This window comes from Dreissena polymorpha, chromosome 7 (genome assembly GCF_020536995.1).
Source record: "Dreissena polymorpha isolate Duluth1 chromosome 7, UMN_Dpol_1.0, whole genome shotgun sequence".
NCBI classification, from domain to species: Eukaryota; Metazoa; Mollusca; class Bivalvia; order Myida; family Dreissenidae; genus Dreissena; species Dreissena polymorpha.
Genome location: NC_068361.1, coordinates 77,533,454 through 77,556,357, shown reverse-complemented (window position 1 = coordinate 77,556,357; position 22,904 = coordinate 77,533,454). Strand labels below are relative to the sequence as shown.

The window sequence follows — 22,904 nt, the reverse complement described above, 5'->3', positions numbered from 1 at the left end:
TAAAATACAGGTACTGCTTTAAAGATCAACTATGTTCATTTTTCAAGGGCAAATTAAGTGGATTACATGAAATAAACAAGAGATGTGTTTGTCAGAAACACAATGCCCCCTACTGTGCCACTTTGATTTATTTATTTATTTTTTTGATTATATCCCTTTAAAAAATATTACTTCCCTGTAAAAATGATCTGTACCTGCCAAATGAATAATAGAAATTATCTCCCTTTAAAGCTTGTTACTTCCCTTGGATTTGTTTTTTTGACCTTTGACCTTGAAGGATGACCTTGACCTTTCACCACTCAAAATGTGCAGCTTCATGAGATACACATGCATGCCAAATATCAAGTTGCTATCTTCAATATTGCAAATGTTATGGCCAATTCTAATGTTTTCGGACGGACGGACAGACGGTTCAAATGCTATATGCCACCCTACCGGGAGCATAAAAAGGTGCCTTGATCATCTACACTACTTGTTGATGACATTATTAAATTGTGAATTGTATTACTTGTATTTGGAAGAAATTTTTAACATTTTATGAAGACCCAACTTGACCTTCTACTGCTGGGTAAAAAAACATGTACCAGTATTTGTTTAGATGAACATTAAATCTACTCGTGGCTAGATTTAAATAGATTTCTTGTTCCAACATAAGAGTTACACATCACACTAGTAGAAATGGGGAGTGTCTTCCCATTCCTTTTTCCAACAAAAGATTTATATACCCATCACTCCAGTAGAAATAAAGAGTGTCTGCCCATTGCTTGTTCCAACAAAATACTTACTAATCGCTTGAGTAGAAATGTTAAGTTTCCACCCATTACTTGTTCTGACGTAAGACTTACCCATCGCTCCAGTAGAAATGTTGAGTGACCTACCAGTCCTTTTTCCACTTACCCATCCTTCCAGTAATCCTTCAGGTATCGATCAATGAGATTATAACAGCCCATGAACCATTTCCAGAATGAGAACTGCAGGTAGCTGGGATTATCTGCTTCCGAATCTGACTTTTCCATTTTGTCCTGGAAAAAAATAAAATAAATAATATATATACACACATTTATATATATAAATATATCGCTGCCCCTGTGTCTGAGAATCTGACATCTTCACACAAAAAATGAGGATCTTTATACAAGTTTGTACAAAATTACTTTGGTATCTGTTTTGGTCAGCACAAATAAGTGGTTGAAAGCTGAGATTATACTTTACTTAGGTATCCCAAACCAAGTCCAAACATAGAATAATGAGTTGTACAATTGACTTTCACATAAATAATGGATAGTCTCGCTATGTGTAAATGATATTTGGAGTTCTAGGTATAGAATATCAAGCCCTTATTGTTGAATTCTGCACAAGACAAGATGTTTCTGTCAAGGTGTGGGACAAGTATACATACTATTACACAATGTATACAGTAATTAAGTAAATTGGGTTGTATATAAAACAAAATATTATTTTTAGAACTTCAATGTTTACTTTTTTATAAAACAACAAAACCCTATTCAAACGGACACTTTCAGGTATACTTAGAAGCATCAACCACATACATGTGAGCAACAATGATCGTTTTTTATTAAAAGATAGTTAATGAAAAGTTTTTGTCAAATAAACAAGTCAAGAGTTTTACTAGGTGAGAAATAAGTCACAAGGGAAAAGCAGTATAATAAAGTCTTATACTGAAATTACTACATGAATCATTAATATTTAGTCCAAGAAAAGAAGTACTTTATGATAATATCATGTCAAAATGATCACATGCTTGAGCCAATTTGACTGACGGAAATTATCAAATAATTACGGAATAGTGTCCATTATCACTATCCCACATGTTGAATTCGATGTTTCAAGAAAACAACCTGCCAACGTGGATGATGGTCCGTCAAAGTGTTCTCAAGATGCTTGCAAAAAATAACCTACGAACCGACAATCCCACAGACCAGCAAAGTACTTAAATCCGACTTCTTAAGTAAAAAATCACTTACAAAGCAGAACTGCTTCAGGGTCACTTCTGTGTCATCAGCTCTCAAAGCGTCACCTAAATAATATAATAGAAACACGTTATGAATTTCTTAAACAAAAGAAAACATTCAGACTGTCAAGTACAATAATAAAGAAAAGCTATAAAATGTCTTTCACAGCTACGTAGAAACATGTGTAGAATATCAAAAACAATAAAATTTAAACAGATCAAGAATGCCCTGTACAAATAAACGGAAACAGGTCTTAAGTGTCCTATGCAAAATAATAGAAACAGATCAATAATTTTCTATATACTTGAAAAAAAAGGAATTTCTTATATAAAGAAAAAGAATGAGATCTACATTTCTTCAATATAGTTGCTTCGATCAAATTTACACTTACATAAAACATGCTTATTTTAAAATTTTGATAAGAGTGTGTTCTTTTAAAAAGGTTACTTCTTTAAAAAAAAAATGCCTATTACCGTAATCTAAATAACCTACCTTTAAAGATCCTCTTTATTTATGTCAGACTTCAAACATTATCACTAAGTTTGGTAAAATGCAGATACAAAGTTTGGGGAAAATGCTATAATGATCAGCAAGCCAAATGACAAACTGGCCAACAAGAATTTATTTGCAAGTCAATATATATACACATATATATTTATATTAATCTTGTTTGTATTTGGTGCAATTTCATCACTGGAAAGGGGAACAATAAAAAAACTCATCAGCTCTTTCACCTGTGTCAATTATCTTCCTTTCAAATATGATGATAGCAATCTCACACTGAAAACAAACATTTTGTATGATTTAAAAAGTAAGTGTATATCACTTTCGCACAGTGATGAACGTGAGTGACATAATGTTTTATCTGATTGATATTTGTTGTTATTTCACTACTGTGCATGAAAACAATCACGCTATCTTCAAAGAGTGAATAATAATATCTACGAACCAAGTAGTCGACTCTTCAAGTGACGCATGTTCTCATCAGACAGATCACGCCGCTCACACAGTGTCCGCATTTTAGATTTCAGCATTTCTGCAACCAAATGCCAAGGGAGTGCACTGCAATCTCCAGTAGGCAACTTGTACTGAAACGACAGCATAAAGGTAAGGTGAAAATCATATAATTTGAAAATATTTACAATATCCAAACAGTGATGGAAACAAGAGCTGTCTCCATAGGAAGACATATGCCCCCGAAAAACACTTTTTCGAAACCTAAACGCAGATTTCAAAACCTAAACACGGACCCTAAGTTCAAGGTCAATGTCAAAGGGGTCACCATTTGTGTGTGTAAGGAAAGGCCTTGTCCATATACACATGCATACCAAATATGAAGGCTACATCTGAAGAGACATAGAAGTTATGAGCATTTTTCGAAACCTAAACGCAGATTTCGAAACCTTAACGCTTACCCAAAAGGTCAAGGTCAAAGGGGTCAAAATTTGTGTGCATATGAAAAGACCTTGTCCATATACACATGCATACCAAATATAAAGGTAAGATCTGAAGCGACATAAAAGATATGAGCTTTTTTGGAAACCTAAAAGCAGATTTCAAAACCTAAGCCCAGACCCTAAGTTCAAGGTCAAGGTCAAAGGGGTCAAATTTGTGTGCGTATAAAAAGGCCTTGTTCATATACTCATGCATACCAAATATGAAGGTTACATCTGAAGCAACATAGAAGTTATGAGCATTTTTCAAAACCTAAACGCAGATTTTGAAACCTAAACGCTGACCCTAAGTTCAAGGTCAAGGGGTTAAAATTTGTGTGCGTATGGAAAGGCCTTGTCCATATACACATGCATACCAAATATGAAGGTTAAATCAGAACTGACATAGAAGTTATGAGCATTTTTCGAAACCTAAACGCAGATTTTGAAACCTAAACGCGGATCCTAAGTTCAAGGTCAAGGGGGTCAAACTTTGTGTGCGTATGGAAAGGCCTTCTCCATATACAGATGCATACCAAATATGAAGGTTACATCTGAAGCAACATAGAAGTTATGAGAATTTTCGAAACCAAAACACAGATTTTGAAACCTTAATGCGGACCCTACGTTCAAGGTCAAGGTCAATGGAGTCAAAATTTGTGTGCGTATGGAAAGGCCTGTCCATATACACATGCATACCAAATGTGAAAGTTACATCTGAAGCGACATAGAAGTTATGAGCATTTTTTCGAAACCTAAACACAGATTTCGAAACCTAAGCGCGGACCCTAAGTTCAAGGTCAAGGTCAAAGGGGTCAATATTTGTGTGCGTATGAAAAGGCCTTGTTCATATACACATGCATACCAAATATGAAGGTCACATCTGAAGCGACCTAGAAGTTATGAGCATTTCAAAAAAGTGTGATGGACAGACAGACAGACGGACAGAAGGACAGTGTGATCACTATATGCCCTCCTTTTGGGGCATAAAAATCAATGTTCCTTATTGCAATTGCCAAAATTTCAACACTAGATGTGGTGTGGTAACATAGATTTAACAAGATACAAAATGCTTTTTTTTTGTGGGACAATATATTCAACACATGTTCATGTACTGTATTAGTGTTCGTGTGTTGTATGAATAGTTATCCTTGCGGGAAATTAAAATGGAATATATTGAGTAACAACAAAATGAAAACGAGCATTATGTATATTGTTAAATCTATGTAACCATACCACATCTAGCGTTGAAATATTGGCTATTGCTATAAAGAACACTATTTTTTATGGTTTAACTTTATTTTAAGAAATATTTTGTGAAATATTTGTTGATTATGAGTATTAATGATATCAATAATATTTTAATAATTGTTCAAAGAATCACTTACCACATCAGTCCCAAAGCATTCCCACATCACTGAAGCCTGGCTCTGCAAGCCCTGATTTGCGCCCGTCGTCACGACAACAGGAAGGGAAAGCGTCTGACAATGAAACATGGACACATCAATGAATATATTTTTACTGAAGAAGATTACTGCTGTACCCTGCACTGGGGCAGTATGCTCACATAATCACATGATAAGTGATATTGTTGAGGGCAATAGTGCAAGGTGTCACCAGGAAGGATCACAAATAATTTTGATATTACTACGCAAGGTTGGCTTCAGTTAGTTTAATGTGTTTTGGCTATTACTTTTAACAATTCAATATCAACCACCTTCAACATACCCAAATTGTGTGGGAGTTGCCTTGCAAGTTCATTTCCGTCAAAAACACAATCCTATACTTTTCCTCATGAACGTGTTTCCCAGAAGCTCTTTCAAACTGCTTCTGCTTGGTTGCCGTCTTGAGTGAAAGCGTCTTAAAGCTCGCCTCTCGATATTCGCTGTTTTTAGACATCGCAAATGCCTGCTGGTTTTTGTCAAACATCTTGGCCTGCTTTTTCATGGCTTGGATGTCAAGCGTGTTGGATGCTGCATTCCAGCAAGTGTTCAGATCACCGTCGTACACAAGGTACGCTGTGATGCTGCCCTGGAAGTAGTTGTGGAGGTCTCTGTTGTCCGCAGCAAGAATCCTGAGAAAAACAATAAAAATGACAATACGTTTATTTATATCTTAACATATTTAGAACTTACTGTTGTATTCAGTTAGCTTAAAGTTCTGTATGCTGAGCATATAATAACTCTCTTATTAATTGTGAATCGAGTTTTCCATTGACTGAGACAATATGAACAACTTTGAAAGGATATCATTCGTGTGAAAAATTAGATTCCTCCAAGCCGTTAAGGAGGAGATATTATTTAAATTTCTCCCAGTGGTATAGGAAGAGATGCCATTTGAATGAAAAGTTTACATTAGATTCACAACACACAACTCATGAAGGACGCACAACGAACAAAAGGTAATTAAACTAAAACACTACAAGTATGACATAGTTACTGACCTCACTGACACAGTCGGTAAATTCTTCTTGTCACACTTCAAGATGTAATGTTGCTGTTCACTGACCACAAACGTTCTGAAATGGTACTTCGCAATATGAGTCAACCATTAAGGTGTCAAGTTTTTTTTTTACCTTTCATGTTAACGTTAATTAAATTAATCAAATTTTGTAAATAAATACCATTAGTTAACAGCAGATTGGATATTTAAAAGAGATTTGTTTGTAGTGTAAAACTACTCCTATTTTTTTAAATATTAAATACAGATTTACCAAACTTGACTAATGGGTCCGATTTGAAATCGAAAATACATCAAAAATACATAGTTTCAATGAAATCTTTCAAGACAATACTGAGAAAAACATTAACTTAGAACAAACACTGAAACTAGGGTAAGTACAATAGCTTGCCTTTTCTTAGAAAAGTCGATCTGAAAGAGTGAAACTAGGGACAATCACTTACTGAGTTTGTTAGTCAAAAGCCCTGGCTTCGTGAAAAGTTAAGGAAGGTATATTGTATAATCTTTTAAACAGATACTGTTGATAAATAAATATATATTTTCGTTCAGAAGAAGTATACTACCAGGATCAACGAAATTAGGGTTTTATATAAATGTAAATACTTTCTTCTGTTACAAGGATTCATTTACAAAAAGACATGTACACTGCTAAGAAAAACCCATTATTATGCTCAGATTAGTTTGTACAGCACATACACACAATTCGTAGTTCTGCAACTAATACAATACATCATTGGCATTCATTTTACTGAGTAATGGTTATTTAACAAGTGTTGTTTATATTCAAGAGAATTTAAGAAATGCAAAAATAAAATGTTGACATCAATATCATTTATATTCACTTAAAATTTATAAAATTCCTGAAGTCCCTGAATATCTTATATAATGATATTTTCACATTATTATTTTATAAAATAATATCTTCTCACTTATTTAGCAGAATACATAAGTTTTGCCTGTAATTTTCAATTCTTATTTTCTCTTTATTTCAACGAAGAGTTTTCAATTGAAAGCAACCTTAAAACAAGTTCACAAAACAAATGTTAACCAACAAGCAAAATTGTTGAATTGATATTCCCCGCCAAATACAAAAACAAGAAGAGATTGCCAAGCAATATTGTCCCCTACCGGTGAAACTCCACCATTGTCAGAATCTTTTTTTTATACATTTGTTGCCATAGCAACCAGAATTATTGATGTAGGAACAAAATGAAATGACATGCATAATCTCCATATTGCCATCTATCCACGTTTCATGAAAAATATGAAGAACTTTTAAAGTTATCGCAGGATCCAGAAAAGTGTGACAGACAGACTGACTGATGGACAGAGCGCAAACCATAAGTCCCCTCCAGTTTCACGGGTAGGGGACAACAAAGGGCAATAACTCTTCTTTCAGAAAATTTAAGGTTAAGGCATGTCTCCTCATTGATATATATACATCCATGAAGTTTCATGTTGAAATCTTATATAGTTTCTTAGATATAGCCATAAAAAGTTTGTGAGAATGGACTGACGGACAACACCAAAACTATATCCCTCTGCCTTTGGCATGTGGATAATAATTGTGTCATTAACCCATTTATGCCTAGCGTCTACAAAAAAGGCCTTGGCAAACAGCGTAGACCCAGATGAGACGCCGCATGATGCGGCGTCTCATCAGAGTCTGCGCTGTTTGCTTAAAGGAATTTCTGTAAGAAATATTCTAAATATAGAAATAAATATATGAGACATCCCTAATTTTGGAAATAAATTGATCCAATTTAGAAAGATAGGAGAGTCCACTAGGCATTAATGGGTTAATATGTATACCTGCACAGCAAGTCTTTCAGATCATTGGTGAGCCTGGCTCTCAACTGGTTCAGCTGCTGTGCAGCTCTGGTATCATCTAGAACATTCTCAAGTCTGGGCCAGGTGTAAATCAGAATCTGATGGACAAATTGGCCAATACGAGCACACCTGAAATATTCAAAATGTATTATATATATTTGTTTCATCTATAATCCCACATACACTATATCAGAATAAGCGAACATGCTCTCTGGTGATAAACAGACCAAGGCATACATTCATTAGCTTCGTTATGTTTATCAGAAACATAAATCTAGTTCCAACTTTAAGTGGTGGTGTTGTTTTTTTTATAACGAGCATCATAGTTTGATATGACATCATATTGAACAAGAGCTGTGTTTGTGAAACACAATGCCCCCTACTGCGCAGCTTTGAAACTATATATTTGACCTTTGACCTTAAAGGATGACCTTCACCTTTCACCCACTCAAAATGTGCAGCTCCATGAGATACACATGCATGCCAAATTATCAAGTTGCTATCATGAATAATGCAAACGTTATGACCAAGGTTAAAGTTTTGGGACAGAATGACAGACCTACAGAATGACAAACAGACAGGCATGCCAAAAACAATATACCCCTAATCATTCAATCCAGGGGCATAAAAACATAGCGTTATAATAAAAGTGCTATCATTAAAAGATGCTCTTCAAATAGAGGAAGGATAAGCTTTTATGATGAGTTGAATTAAAAGTTGACTTTAGTAATAAGGTTAAAGTAGAGAATAGTTATTAATGCCAAACATGCCAGCATGTGACCAGTTATGGTGTCCGAATAACGACCAGTAAACGGTTCAATGCCCACTGTAAGATCATTCTTAAGATAAGCCAAAATACATCATGTACTGGTTCTAACCAGGCAACGGACTGGAGAGCATTTCAATAAGGATTTAGCTTTGAGTGAAATCAAGCTTAAAAATTTTAATTTATAACCTATGCAATTACTCTATCAGCTACTCAAGTTTTTTGGAAGTTTATAAATAACCATGGTCAATTCTTCAGTGATGCACATTAACATACACCCAATAAAAGTGGGGTAAAACAAATGCCACAATAACTGTGCAGCCATTAAGAAATATTTTTACCATTTAGAGACAGACTCCAGGTCCGGTTTGGCATAAAGCTCTGCATATTGCAGCTTCATTTGATCTTTCCATTGGTCCACCCTGACAAGTAACTCCTGTTTGAATTTTCCAAACTGCTCAAACAGGCCGCTGACTTGCTTCGAACACTCCTGTGAGGATATAAATAGGATATGGAATGGCCTCTATCATACAAATTGAGCCGTGCTCTGTGAAAAGGGGGTTTAAAGCATGTGCGTAAAGTGTTGTCCCAGATTAGGGGCAATACTTTTCCCTTTTATGATATTTCCTGTTTTAAGAAAGTCTCTTGTTAGTAAGATCCAGTTTAGGCGGAAAGTGTCGTCCCTGATTAGGCTGTGCGGACTGCACTGGCTTATCTGGGATGAGACTTCACGCAATTGCATTAAACCCCCTTTTCACAGAGTGCAGCTCATATATAAAACAATTTTCTAAATTCCATATTTTTAAATTTCCAATACCTCGCAACACAATAACTTATTACCCATATATCAAAGATGCACAACATAAGACAAATTAGAGGCACATACACTTTTGAGAGTTGTGATTTCATTGCCCTTCTTGATAAGCTCTTGTTGAATGTTCTTTATCTGTGTCTTCACATTCTCCTGTGTTTGTGAGTTCACTTTCTGTGTTTGTTTGCCACCTTTCAGCACTTTTTCAATATCTGAAATATTTGAGGTACACACGTTTCTGCAGTGCTCCACTGAAAGGAACAAGTATCAGATGAGAATGTATATTTGCCATTCTGATCTTCTGGTCTACAACATACCTTTCACAGCTGTCATGTATGCACATCGTTTATTATTGAAGCTTGAAGTAGAAAGCAGTAACAGTTTAGGTAGAGAAAACATACCATGGTTCCCAATATACGATTTTACACTATGAACTTTTTATAACAGAATAAACTTCACTCAAATTTAATGCAAAGAAAGTTGCTTTAAAAAAAAAACAGGAACAAATATAATTTTCAAGAAGTTTCAACTTTTTGAAGAGACGCTTATTTTAAAGCACTCTTAGTCTCATTTTATGAGCAATTTTGCCGTTGATATACCGGTATAATTATATTATCATTTTTCTGATACCAAGAATGCCAACAAATGCATTTTAAACCTTATATGATATATGTTTGTGCTGATTGGTGGACTACTTCTAAGACCATCATAATAAATTAATAATTATACCTCTCCAAATATGGCCGATTTAGGTACTGCATCAGTGCATAGGATGTTGTTTTTGTTACAAAGACAATGTAGTTTAGTTTGCATATGGAAAAACAATTAAGTTCAGTTAGTTCTGGTTACCATAACTTTAAATGTCGCTTTTTATGATTTTTGACTGGCGCGACTTTATATGTCAATACTATTTAAACTGTACGCTGAAGTTTCTTTAGCTTAAGTTCAGTATGTGTTTTGTGGATCTAATATTCTATTTTTAAGTGTGTTTTATAACTTTATAATTAATACACAAATCCTATTCATGTAAATTTCAGACTTCAATTGATGTTCCTGCAGGACAAAATCAATGTCTGTGGCAAGTTCATTGAGCAGCTTACAAGATTCATCGATAATCAGCAGGAAGTTTTCAAGAAATTTACTTGCCAGGAAAGGGCAATCAATGTGCAGACACAGATAAAGTAATTGTGTTTTTGTTGTTTTCTTAACCTGAAACCCAGTACTCAGTGACCTTAACATTTGGTCTTGAAAACATAATCATTACAAATAAAAATTATAATTTTTCCATTAAATTTCCTACTTTTTTAAATTAAAATTACTAGCATTACAAAAGATACAAATATTGTTAGCAAAATGGTGTATACAGTATTTTCTAAGCATTCTATTATTTATGTGTGTTCACTGAAATATACCTTCATGATAGTTGCCCATTATGATTTTAGGAATACGAAGCCATTTAAATTGTGACTGATTTTATTACTATATTTGTTTAAAGAATTCAATCTGACAGTAAATATTTACAATTAAGCTTTCATAATAAGTCTGGACCTAGCTTAAGTAACGACAGCTGTAAGTGATTTCAAGCACATAGGGACAGAGGAATTAGAAAAACAGTCTCATTACCTTTGAAATTATTTTTTTGAAAAATTATCTTTTTGTGGGGGATTGATGAACATTTGAAATTTATTTCAGTTGGGTGATGACGGCAAGCTTTGTGAACATGTTTCATTGTTAAGGTTGAAAATTTTACTTGAATAGATTCTTATATTTGGAATAAATAATCACATGGATTAGGGAATGAAATTGCACAAATGTTGACCTTTATGAAGCAGCCTTGTTCCTGGCATGAAAAGAGCAATGACAAATACCAAAATATCCTCCTTATTTGTGTCAGAATGCTAGGTGGGCCTATTAACCCTTTCAGTGCTGGAACCAAATTTTGAAGGCCTTTCCAAACAGTTTGGATCCAGATGAGACGCCACAGAACGTGGCGTCTCATCAGGATCCAAACTGTTTGCTCTTCTGATAGTATTCTTTAAAAAAAAATGGAAGAAAATGCTAATTTTAGAAATTCAGCAGACGCCATTTTAGCAGACGACAAATTTCCCAGCATGCAAAGGGTTAATTACCTTCAGTGAGAGATGTAGCAACTACAGGTAATAATACCTACTGTTCTGGTATAAAGCTGGGATATATAGCTGCTACTGGCTATACCGGTACCTCGCTAGTTTTTTAATGATTAAAATGACATTTTCGGCCAACAAATTTCAAATATTTAAAACTCAAAATCTTTTTGTACATGATTGTTGAACTTCTTGCAATAACCTTACTAGACATTTGAGATCATATTTCCATAGCTCCCTTGATTTGAAATCATGTAAAAACAACTTACAAATCTGTTGATGCATCCTTCAAATTAAGCCAGTTTGTTGAATTAAATGTTAATTAATTTTTTTATTTTAAGTTGTAATGCAAGCATGGTTTGAAAAATTCGTTACAAAAATTGAATCTTAAGATTTCATGTCAAGGTGGAATTGAAGTGTTTGAAGTGTAGACTTTGTATACATCTAACACCCCTTATTGCAATACATATAGGAACATTTTCTTTCATGAAAATGTACCTGTAAAACAAGCGATGTGTTTGTGAAACACTGTCCCCATATATTTGACCACCTTGAAGGATGACCTTGACCTTTCACCACTCAAAATGTGCAGCTCCATGAGATACACATGCATGCCAAATATCAAGTTGCTATCTTCAATATTGCAAAAGTGTACATTAAATTAGGAATTTTGACCCATATATTGGACCTTTGCTATCTTCAATATTGCAAAATTATGGCAAATGTTAAAGTTGGAGCAAACAAACGCACAAACCAACCAACCAACAGACAGGGCAAAAACAATATGTCCCCCACTATAGTGGTGGGGGACATAAAAATAATTTTTTTTTGTTATGAAAAAAAAAATGGCCAAGGGCTAAGAAATGTTTTATAGCCCCCTTGGCTACAAAGACGAAAACTTATATATGCGGACACTGCGACTGCTTTATGACTCATTCTTAAAAAAGGGGATATAAATTATGAATATTTTTTTGTGTTTAAATTGTACCACAGAGTCTGGTCTCCAAAGTTTCTTTCTTTTCCTGTAACGAATGATACGAGTCAATGCTTTCTTGAAGCTTTCCAAGTGTCACATCAAAACTCTGAAATAAAATATACTTTAATGAGGGTGATGGTTACCATGAATCACTCATCTGAATTCACCTTGGGATACAAAGGTTACTTTAGATGGGAGGCTTTTTTTTAAGTATTCACTACAGGCCCGTACCCAGGCACTGGGCCCAGGGGCCCGGGCCCCCCCAGCTGGCTGTCGAGTAATGATTTTTTAATAATGGGCCTACTGCAAATTTTCTCACATGAAAGGGCCCACAGTACACTTCCCTGCAATACAAATGTGCAGATGTGTTTTATTGCCCCTGATACACAAGGGGATTAGCGCTAATTTACTCGCCAGTGGAGATAAGCCCCTAGGCATTATTTTCTTATCACCTTGTACACACATCCCCGATCTGTCAATTACCTATTGTGCTCAATGCTTCATCTTTTGATGGTGGGTGTAACACGTCTTTTGATTGGACAAGGAAAGAGAAACAGCGAATGGATGGAACTGATACAGAAGTTCGTAGGTCTGAACGATAATAGTGTTTTCTCTTTTGAATTCAAACCTCCTCTAGAATCATAGCTTGTTAAACATTTCTGTGAAAACTGTGTTGTAGATGATGAACATTTTATAATGAATTTACTTTGAAATTTTATATAGAATAGGTTTGATTTCAAAGAGAAAATACTAGTAGGTTATATGTCAGTTACTGACATATAACCATAGTAGTATTTTCTCTCTGAAATCAAACCTTCTATACAGTCATACTTTATGTCACATTTCATAATAAAGTTTTTTTTAGTTTCAAAGGTTGCTTTTACTTCTTTATAAAGTGTAATACATTTCTGAAATCTAAAGCTTTATACATGTGTGTGAATTTCACACCAAGGGGTCGTTGATAAAGCATGTCACGCTTTTTTTACCATTTTTACCCCGGCATGTCACAAACTGTTACAAAATCTTGGACCCCCTCCCCTAAGGGACGTCACAAACTCACACTTTCGAAAAAAAAATTAAAAGTAATACTTAATTTAAATTTAATCTTAAACTAAATTCACTATTAAACCGTATTAAAATTTCACTTACCGATAAAAGAACTATTACATCACAGGCTTTTATAACTGTAGGGTTGTTACGATGAGCAGTATGAATATTTATCCACGTGTTAACGTCTAATAAAAACGAAATTATAATTAAGATTTTCTTTCAACCCTTTACTAACTAAATATGGAACAGTCCAATTATTTCGTCATTGAAATCTGTGTGGAGGTTGTGCCTATTGAATAAGCCGGCTCAGCCAAGTTGCCTATAAAACATTCGAACAACAGAATCAGGAGATACGCAATTCGTCTTATTTTGACATAAAACTAATTCAAATGTTTCACAAATTTTTGAAAATTATTTTTAAATTCTACTAAAGAAATAATAAATAAATTATACAATTTTTTTAAAATAAATGTGTGACATCACACATGGCCTGACTCCCCTCCCCCATGTCACAAACTGTCACTTTCTTACTCACCCTCCCCCCACCTGGAGCGTGACATACTTTATGGACGGCCCGTAATGGTTAAAGCTTTAGACTTCAGAAAGGTGCTGATTTACTTGTTATATATCCATAAATTTATAACACAACATATGTTTCTATATGCATTAAAATTCACATTGAACAGTGCCTAATAAAAAAAATCTATTCCGGAGGGGCAACCCCTCCCGCACCCTCCCCGTTTGGGCCCCCCCAGTCAACATTTCCTGGGTACGGCCCTGCACTATGTTTAGTAAGGAAAACAGGTTACCAGAAGGTGGGACAACTTTTACTATAGACAAGATTCAAATAAATTACAAAATTATGTTATGTAACATTAACATACCAAACCTCGGGCATGGCAAGTTGATACCAGTGATAAAATTTCAACAAACTTTTTAGAGGACATATATATAAAGTTACACACCAAATATTTAACCCCTGACCCTTGTTGGGAAATAAACAAAGATTTTTAAAGTTATCATGTTTTATTGCTAGCTGTAGTGCAATGGAGAAAGATATCAAACTTTGAAAGAGGGTCACTCAGGAATAATTCCAACAAAGTTTCAGACAAATCTCAGAGACATTTTTTAAGCAAATTGTTGACAACAGACAATACATGTCTGACAAATGCCACCCACCACAATAGATCATCATGAGCAATTGGAATTAAAAGAGTAAACTAAAAACAAAAATGTTAATTTAACATAGAACATTTAATGTTAAACTTTACATTTTTTCTGATTATCACCCCTTTAGCCTCCTTTGCCACCAACTGTTGCACATTATTTAATATAATATGTGGATTTCATATGAGCCCTGTCAAGGAAAATGGGTCTCATAACATAATCAGCCAGTGTAAGCATTGCGCAGTCTGGTCAGGAGCTACATAAAAACAAGACTATAATAAGCTTGTAATGTACGGGTTCCAAAGAATATTACTGAAGATTTAATTATTCCACATTAAGAATTACAATCTTGCTCTTACTGATTTCAGGTCGTCCAGACTTTTGAAATCCGTCTCTAGATTGTCACACTGTGGGACTTCTTGTAACTCACACAGCTTAAAAACATCAAAACAGCTGTCAAGTGGTAAATTGTATCAATAATAATAATAACAGTTGAACAGTGTTAGTGCTTAGTTGTTGAGACATGATAAAATTGTTCAAAATAGGCAAGTTTGAATAACTTACGTGATCTCTGTTATACTTCTAATACAGATTACAGTGGGACTAGTGGGTAACAATATATCTAGAACAATTTACACGGAAAGACCAAAGGATACATGTAAAACAAAAACGTAAATATATATCACCCCTTTAGTATGAAGATTAACATAAAGCCATACCGATTTTAGAGGTTTCTAAATCCAACCTAATTTAATACCCAGTGGCTTTTTTATGAATGTTCAGAAGATGCCTTGAGTATGCAATCATCTTAAAACCAAAACAGTCTGCAAGTAACTTGAAGTCTGTTCAGGTTGTAGTCTGTGTGCTGCTCATCCATAACTTAGTGGTGAAAATGAAACCTTTGAAGCTTGAATCTAGTCAAAAAGGTCTTAAATTTAATTAGATTTTTTAAGGGACTACAAACATGTCAAAGCGGGTATATGAGAGGTAAAGGTATACATCACTCACTGTGGTTGTTTCCATCTCATATGTACTCTCGATCAGCGCGTGCTCATTTTCGATGCAGGCAATTGATGTATCCACATAGGATCCATCCCTCACCTTAAACCAAAATGGAATTAATTAATGAGCGGGAAAATGGTGTGCCTTATATAGGTCAGTAAAACTGGGCAATAATTCATAAAGCTCCTAATGCAAATTTTAACTAAGTACTTAGTGAAAACTTAAGATCACATTTTTTAAACCAAAACAAATTCAAGGCATACAAGATGAGGATTGCGACACTATTGAACCTTATAACCTGGGCCAGTATTCATAAAGATCCAGATATAAATCTTAATTTAGGTTGCACTTAAGTGAATATCTAAGATAAACATTTTTGACAAGAAGTCCAAGGATTTCTGCAAACAACAGAACAAACAAATATTCTTGATAGAAATATAGAAATAAATATACTAGACATGCCTAATTTTGGAAATAAATTGATCCAATTTAGGATGGGAGAGTCCACAAGGCTTAAATGGGTTAAATATAATTTCCTTAAGTTTATACTTAGGAGCTTGGTAAATACATCCAAAGAGTTATGCATCAAGCCCTTTTAGTGTGACTAAACAATAGATTTAAATAAACAAAAGTTACTATCAAGGATATTTCAGCAGATTATTCAAGTTCATTACATGATTTCAAATCAACAAACCTAGCACACAACAATTTCAAATGGTCAACACAGTTATTGAATAAAGTTAAATATGTACCAAAGATTATTACTTAAAAATGTTTTGTATGTGTTGTCCATAAAAGACATTTGATTCATAAACAAGACCAAGCAAAGTATCTGCAGCTATATATCCCAACTTCATACCAGAACACCAGTTACTAGTTATAACTAGTCACTATCTCTACCATTAAAGCTGGTCAATAGGAACATATAATACTTTGACACAAAGAAGGAGGCAATATTTTGACCTTTTGATATTTGACCTTGACCTTTACATTTACATGCAAGTAACAAGGCTGGTTCATAAAGGTAAACATTTGTACTTCTTTATTTGAAAATCTTCGTGTTTATTTATTTCAAATATTAAAGTCTATTAAAGCACAGTTTTGAACCTTAACAACAAGAGATGTATATAAAGCATGTATGCACCCAACTTGAATAAATTGTAAATGGACTTCAATCAACAACAGTTACATATAACTGCAGTAAAAAAATCACTATAAAGGTGATTAAACTGAAAGATGTTTCTCTTTAAACCCCATGGGCTAATCAGGATTAAATGCTTGAACGTATTAACAGATGCTGCATGCTGGTACTAGGCAAGACTTCAAGTACAAAAACTTGATTGTAAATATTTACTGCTTAAATTCAGTGAAAATATACATAACATCATTTACATTTTAAATGTCTTCCCTATTTCCAAAACCATGCTATTCAACATGGAACATTATGGGCAAAAAGCAAGCTATGAATATTTTTTTATCTTGTGAAATGCTATCTTGTAACTTAAATTGAAAAAGGGAGGATGTTAAAAGGAAACAAGAGATGTGTTTGTCAGAAACACAATGCCCCCTACTGTGACGCTTTGATACATGTTTTCTGACTTTCGACCTTGAAGGATGACCTTGACCTTTCACCACTCAAAATGTGCAGCTCCATGAGATACACATGCATGCCAAATATTAAGTTGCTATGTGAAGGGACATAGAAGTCATGAGCATTTTTCGAAACCTTAACGCGAAACCTAAACGCAAAGTGTGACGGAAGGACGGACAGACGCTCTGATCCCTATATTCCCTCTCCCGGGGGCATAAAAATAAACATGTTTATATCAAACGATAATGTCATAAATGAATACCAAGTGTTTCGGTCTTAGCGTGGTGGGATTCTTGTTAAAAACTAAACAAAACAACGTTAAAACAAACAAACAACACGATTATATCACCTGGGTCTGTACATTTTTTGCCATGTCCAGAAGATTATATTTCTTGAAGACTTCCTGCTGCTTATCAATGAATGCGTGCAGCTGGTCCATGAACGTGTTACAAAAATTGACTTTGTCTTGCTGGGATAACACTTGCAACCTGGAATACGCATTGCCAATAGACTAATAATTTACAAAACACATGCTGAACTTGTTTTTACTTAAGCAAAAAGACCTTGGTTTCCTGACAAAATTAACATCCTTCGTACTTTTCCTAAGTCTGCCACATTTTGGAGGTATTTTGATGATGAATTTTAAAGTTGTCCGAAGATCCGCACAAACATTTTCATAACTCATATAACTTCATGATATAAGGTTCAAGATGCATTTGCTGGCATGATTTAGATACACTTTTATATATTGGGATTAGAAAAATTATAACCGATTATTAACGGCCTAAATGCTGTAAATAAACAAGAGCACCGCATAACGGGTGCCACGCTCGGCTGCCAAAGCTTATTAGATTTTTGTTGTTTTTTAGAGGTAACAGTGACCTTGACTTTTGACCTAGTGACCCAAAATGGGTGTGGCGTGTAGATCTCATCAAGGTGCATCTACATAATTATGAAGTTTCAAAGTTGTAGGTGGAAGCACTTTGATTTTAGAGCCAATGTAAAGGTTTTATCAAGAGGCCGGCAGACGGCAGACGTCGGACGACGAGCAGGCTATGACAATACCTCGGGTTTTCTCTGAAAACAGCCTCGCTAAAGACACAAAAGAGGGCTTAAATATGCCGCCTCTCTTTAATAAGTTTAAACTTCTTGGAAACAAAATTTGACCATGTAATCTGTTTTTCATTTTAAACCAAACACACACCCATTGTTCATTTGGAGTGAATTGTCTACTGCTTAATTGAAGATCGGTTACCATGGTATTTTTTTCTTCTTAAATGTGACTGCTGTTCTTTATACAAGCTTCAATAATAAGAAGTACAATAGTCATGTAGTTTGTGGTGATAATGGTTAGAGCTGCAACGATTCGATCCGATTCATCGAAAATCGATTCGAAATGCTTCGATTCGATTACGATACCAAACCTACCAAATTCGATTTGATTCTTTAACATATATACATATATATACATAGATACGTAAAGCGCGCTGTATTCTGCCTATTAATACAGGAAGGTGTAGGTTTTATCTTTACCTGTAATTACGACGCGCGCGATTGGTTGCTTATTACTTTAGTCATCCAATCAATAAGCCCGTTACGGTCTACTGTCGGAAAAAAGCGTCAAAATGGCTGAACAAGTTTTTGCTGACAAATTGAAATTGTCAGATGCGCCTAAGAAGCTAAAATCAAAAGTGTGGCAGTATTTTGGGTTTCGGGATGGTAGCCCTACCGATAAAGCAAAGTGTAAGTCAGGCTCAACCACTAATCTAATGCAATATATGTCAAACGCAAACATAACGTTGATTTAGCAAGACTAAGACTAAGAGGTCGCACAAGTGCAACTACTCAAGTTAGTCAGAAAAGTAGTTATATTTCTGTTGGAGTTTTGTTAATTTTATTAGAGAATGTGATTTGTCCTACAGGTAACAGGTGATGCTGTCATGGCACAATGGTAGACATGCTTATAGCGGTTTTGGGTAAAAGTATAATAGTGATAATACTACCATTCAACTGATTGCAGATACGTTCTTATGATTATTTTTTTTTACTATTGTGTAATCAACACAATCTTCTAGTCAGAAGTTTTTATATTAAAATTGAGTCCTGATTTGCTATTCTTTTTTATGTGTTTTATTGAAATCACATTTGAACAGAAATGTTTATTTTGAGGCATAAGAGTGAATATATGATAAAACTAGGTTTGAAGATGAATCGAATAAAAAAAATCAGTATCGGAGTGTCTGAAATCAAAATCGAATCGAATCAAGCTGTTGGTGAATCGTTGCAGCTCTTATAATGGTGAAGTTCTTTAAATTACCAGTAATTCTTTTTTATTTCTAAGATAATTCACTCAAAAAGCTCTGCAAACAATGTCAGACTGCATGAGGTAACAAAGCAATGTGCATATCTTAGATCTCTGACAATGATTGATATGCCGGTATGAATGAAATGTGCATATCTTAGATCTCTGACAATGATTGATATGCCGGTATGAATGAAATGTGCATATCTTAGATCTCTGACAATGATTGATATGCCGGTATGAATGAAATGTGCATATCTTAGATCTCTGACAATGATTGATATGCCGGTATGAATGAAATGTGCATATCTTAGATCTCTGACAATGATTGATATGCCGGTATGAATGAAATGTGCATATCTTAGATCTCTGACAATGATTGATATGCCGGTATGAATGAAATGTGCATATCTTAGATCTCTGACAATGATTGATATGCCGGTATGAATGAAATGTGCATATCTTAGATCTCTGACAATGATTGATATGCCGGTATGAATGAAATGTGCATATCTTAGATCTCTGACAATGATTGATATGCCGGTATGAATGAAATGTGCATATCTTAGATCTCTGACAATGATTGATATGCCGGTATGAATGAAATGTGCATATCTTAGATCTCTGACAATGATTGATATGCCGGTATGAATGAAATGTGCATATCTTAGATCTCTGACAATGATTGATATGCCGGTATGAATGAAATGTGCATATCTTAGATCTCTGACAATGATTGATATGCCGGTATGAATGAAATGTGCATATCTTAGATCTCTGACAATGATTGATATGTCGGTATGAATATGAGGTAACAAAGCAATGTGCATATCTTAGATCTCTGACAATGATTGATATGTCGGTATGAATGAAATGTGCATATCTTAGATCTCTGACAATGATTGATATGCCGGTATGAATGAAATGTGCATATCTTAGATCTCTGACAATGATTGATATGCCGGTATGAATGAAATGTGCATATCTTAGATCTCTGACAATGATTGATATGTCGGTATGAATGAAATGTGCATATCTTAGATCTCTGACAATGATTGATATGCCGGTATGAATGAAATGTGCATATCTTAGATCTCTGACAATGATTGATATGCCGGTATGAATGAAATGTGCATATCTTAGATCTCTGACAATGATTGATATGCCGGTATGAATGAAATGTGCATATCTTAGATCTCTGACAATGATTGATATGCCGGTATGAATGAAATGTGCACATCTTAGATCTCTGACAATGATTGATATGCCGGTATGAATGAAATGTGCACTTATCTGCTTAAAATGCAGTTTTGCAAGCAACACAATTATTAATGTTATCAGGAATATGATATGGACCCCAAAAAATATGCAAGCGCACTTTGATACAAAGGTTCCCTAGTGTGACATTTAGAGGTCATAGAAAAAACTAATAGATAAGCTATTAAATTACGTGTAATCAATTGATCAAGGCAAACAAATTGTCATTGTTGTGAAGTAATATGTCTGTAATGATTAAGATCAACAAAGCATTATGGCCAATTTCGAAATGCTTTTTTTGTTGGGGTGACAGATTTAGGACACTGGCAGATTCAAGCACAGCAACAGCACTCACAAATTGTACACAATTTCTTTTTAGGGTTATTGTTTCATCAATTGCTAAGTAAAAAGGTAAACAAAAGTAAATAAAATAAGATACAAGAGCTGTTAGAAGACTACGTTTCACTTTTCGAGTGCTTGACAGTATAATGGGGAAATTGTTCATATTCAATAAGGTCAAGGTAATATAGTTATATTCTAACTGGAAGAGGACCATAATTGAAACATATTGATCGCTTAAGTTTTATAGAAGTGGTACATTATAGAGGATTCTGAGTTCAGGTATATTTTCCACAATCTATTGAACATTTGCAAAGACATAAAACAAACTAAAAATATTTCAAGTTTGATAGCAATAAGTGTGACTGTCTTTCAAAAATAAAATAAAATATTTGTGTTTTTTTTACCATGTTTCAAAAAAAGAATTCTTTTTGTGTGTGGGGGTGGAGAGGGGGAATAGTGTGCGTGTGTGGTCATTTATTAGATGATATTATGATATTTCAAAAATAAGAAGGAAAAAAAGGAAAAAAATAATTATTTTTATTTGGGGGGGGGGGGTTCTGGGGTGGGGGCTGGTGGATGGTTTGGGTGGAGTCCATTGTGGTATGTAAGGTAAGTGTGGTAAGTGTTGAAAGAGCTGTGTTCGTGAAACACAATGCCCACTACTGCAACGCTTTGAAGCCATATATTTGACCTTTGACTTTGAAGGATGACCTTGACCTTTCACCATTCAAAATATGCAGCTCCATGAGATACGCATGCATGCCAAATATCAAGTTGCTATCTTCAATATTGCAAAAGTTATGACCAATGTGAATGTTTGTGGACAGACGCAATATATTTGACCTTTGACCTTGAAGGACGACCTTTACCTTTCACCACTCAAAATGTTCAAATTTATTTATTTGACATTGAGATTCAAGGTCATTCAAAGGTCAAGGTCAAATACAACTTGCCAGGTACAGTACCCTCATGATAGTCAGAAAGTATTTGAAGTTTGAATGCAATAGCCTTGATACTTTAGAAGTAAAGTGCATCTAAACACACAATTTAACAAAATATTCAAAGTAACTAAGTCAAAAAAGGGCCATAATTCCGTCAAAATGCCAACCAGAGTTATGCAACTTGTCCTGTACAGTCACCTTATGATAGTTAGCGAGTGTTCCAAGTCTGAAAGCAATAGCTATGATACTTTAGGAATAAAAAGGACCTAAACACAAAACTTAACCAAATGTACAATTTTCTCAGTATAAAAAGGGGCATAACTCTAAAAATAATGCTGACAGAGTTATGTTACTTAACATACACAGTTGTCTTGTTGCCATAAAGAAGTATTCCAAGTTTGAGTTAATTATCTTTGATAGTGTTAAAATTATTTGACTTTATAAAAAACTTTCACCAACGCCGACGGCTACGCCGGGGCGAGTAGTATAGCTCTCATTTTTCTTCGAAAAGTCGAGCTAAAAATGATATGTCAGTAAAATAATGGTTTCAGAAAAGTGGTTCCCTTTTATTATGGTTGATGTAAGTGTCTGGTTAGGAAAGCTGTTCGGTGTATGCTGCTAGAATAAAACAACTTACCTTGCTTTATAGCAACTTTGGTACCACTCATTCATATGAACACGAATGTCCATGTCAATCTGGTTTCCAGCAAGCATTGCAGTCCACTTTTTGTATAAAATCGAAACCTTCTCATCCGTACCATAATCCAACTGAAATGTTAAAAAATCTGAGATTTAATAAAAATTATTATAACAAAAGCATCGTGCAATAGGTGCCAATACTCAGCTGCAAGTGCAATTTTGAATAAATTGAAGGTTGTCA

General features: G+C 34.6%; 1 protein-coding gene across 2 annotated transcripts in view; it reads right to left on the bottom strand.

Annotated features, from left to right (window-relative positions):
- The window catches only part of LOC127838051 (signal transducer and activator of transcription 5B-like), a 53,084-nt gene that overhangs the window by 9,943 nt on the left and 20,237 nt on the right, over positions 1-22,904 (bottom strand). Inside the window, exons 3-16 of one of the 2 annotated variants that reach the window (XM_052365565.1) lie at positions 22,662-22,792; positions 17,532-17,670; positions 15,598-15,690; positions 14,949-15,023; positions 12,385-12,478; positions 9,349-9,524; positions 8,804-8,952; positions 7,679-7,825; positions 5,850-5,924; positions 5,135-5,480; positions 4,795-4,887; positions 2,923-3,061; positions 1,986-2,038; positions 898-1,022 (exon numbers count right to left, since the gene is read on the bottom strand). In XM_052365565.1, the coding sequence (XP_052221525.1) occupies positions 898-1,022; positions 1,986-2,038; positions 2,923-3,061; positions 4,795-4,887; positions 5,135-5,480; positions 5,850-5,924; positions 7,679-7,825; positions 8,804-8,952; positions 9,349-9,524; positions 12,385-12,478; positions 14,949-15,023; positions 15,598-15,690; positions 17,532-17,670; positions 22,662-22,792 (1,835 nt within the window). The remainder of the gene's footprint in view (positions 1-897; positions 1,023-1,985; positions 2,039-2,922; positions 3,062-4,794; positions 4,888-5,134; positions 5,481-5,849; positions 5,925-7,678; positions 7,826-8,803; positions 8,953-9,348; positions 9,525-12,384; positions 12,479-14,948; positions 15,024-15,597; positions 15,691-17,531; positions 17,671-22,661; positions 22,793-22,904) is intronic. The other variant, XM_052365566.1, reaches the window with a different exon arrangement.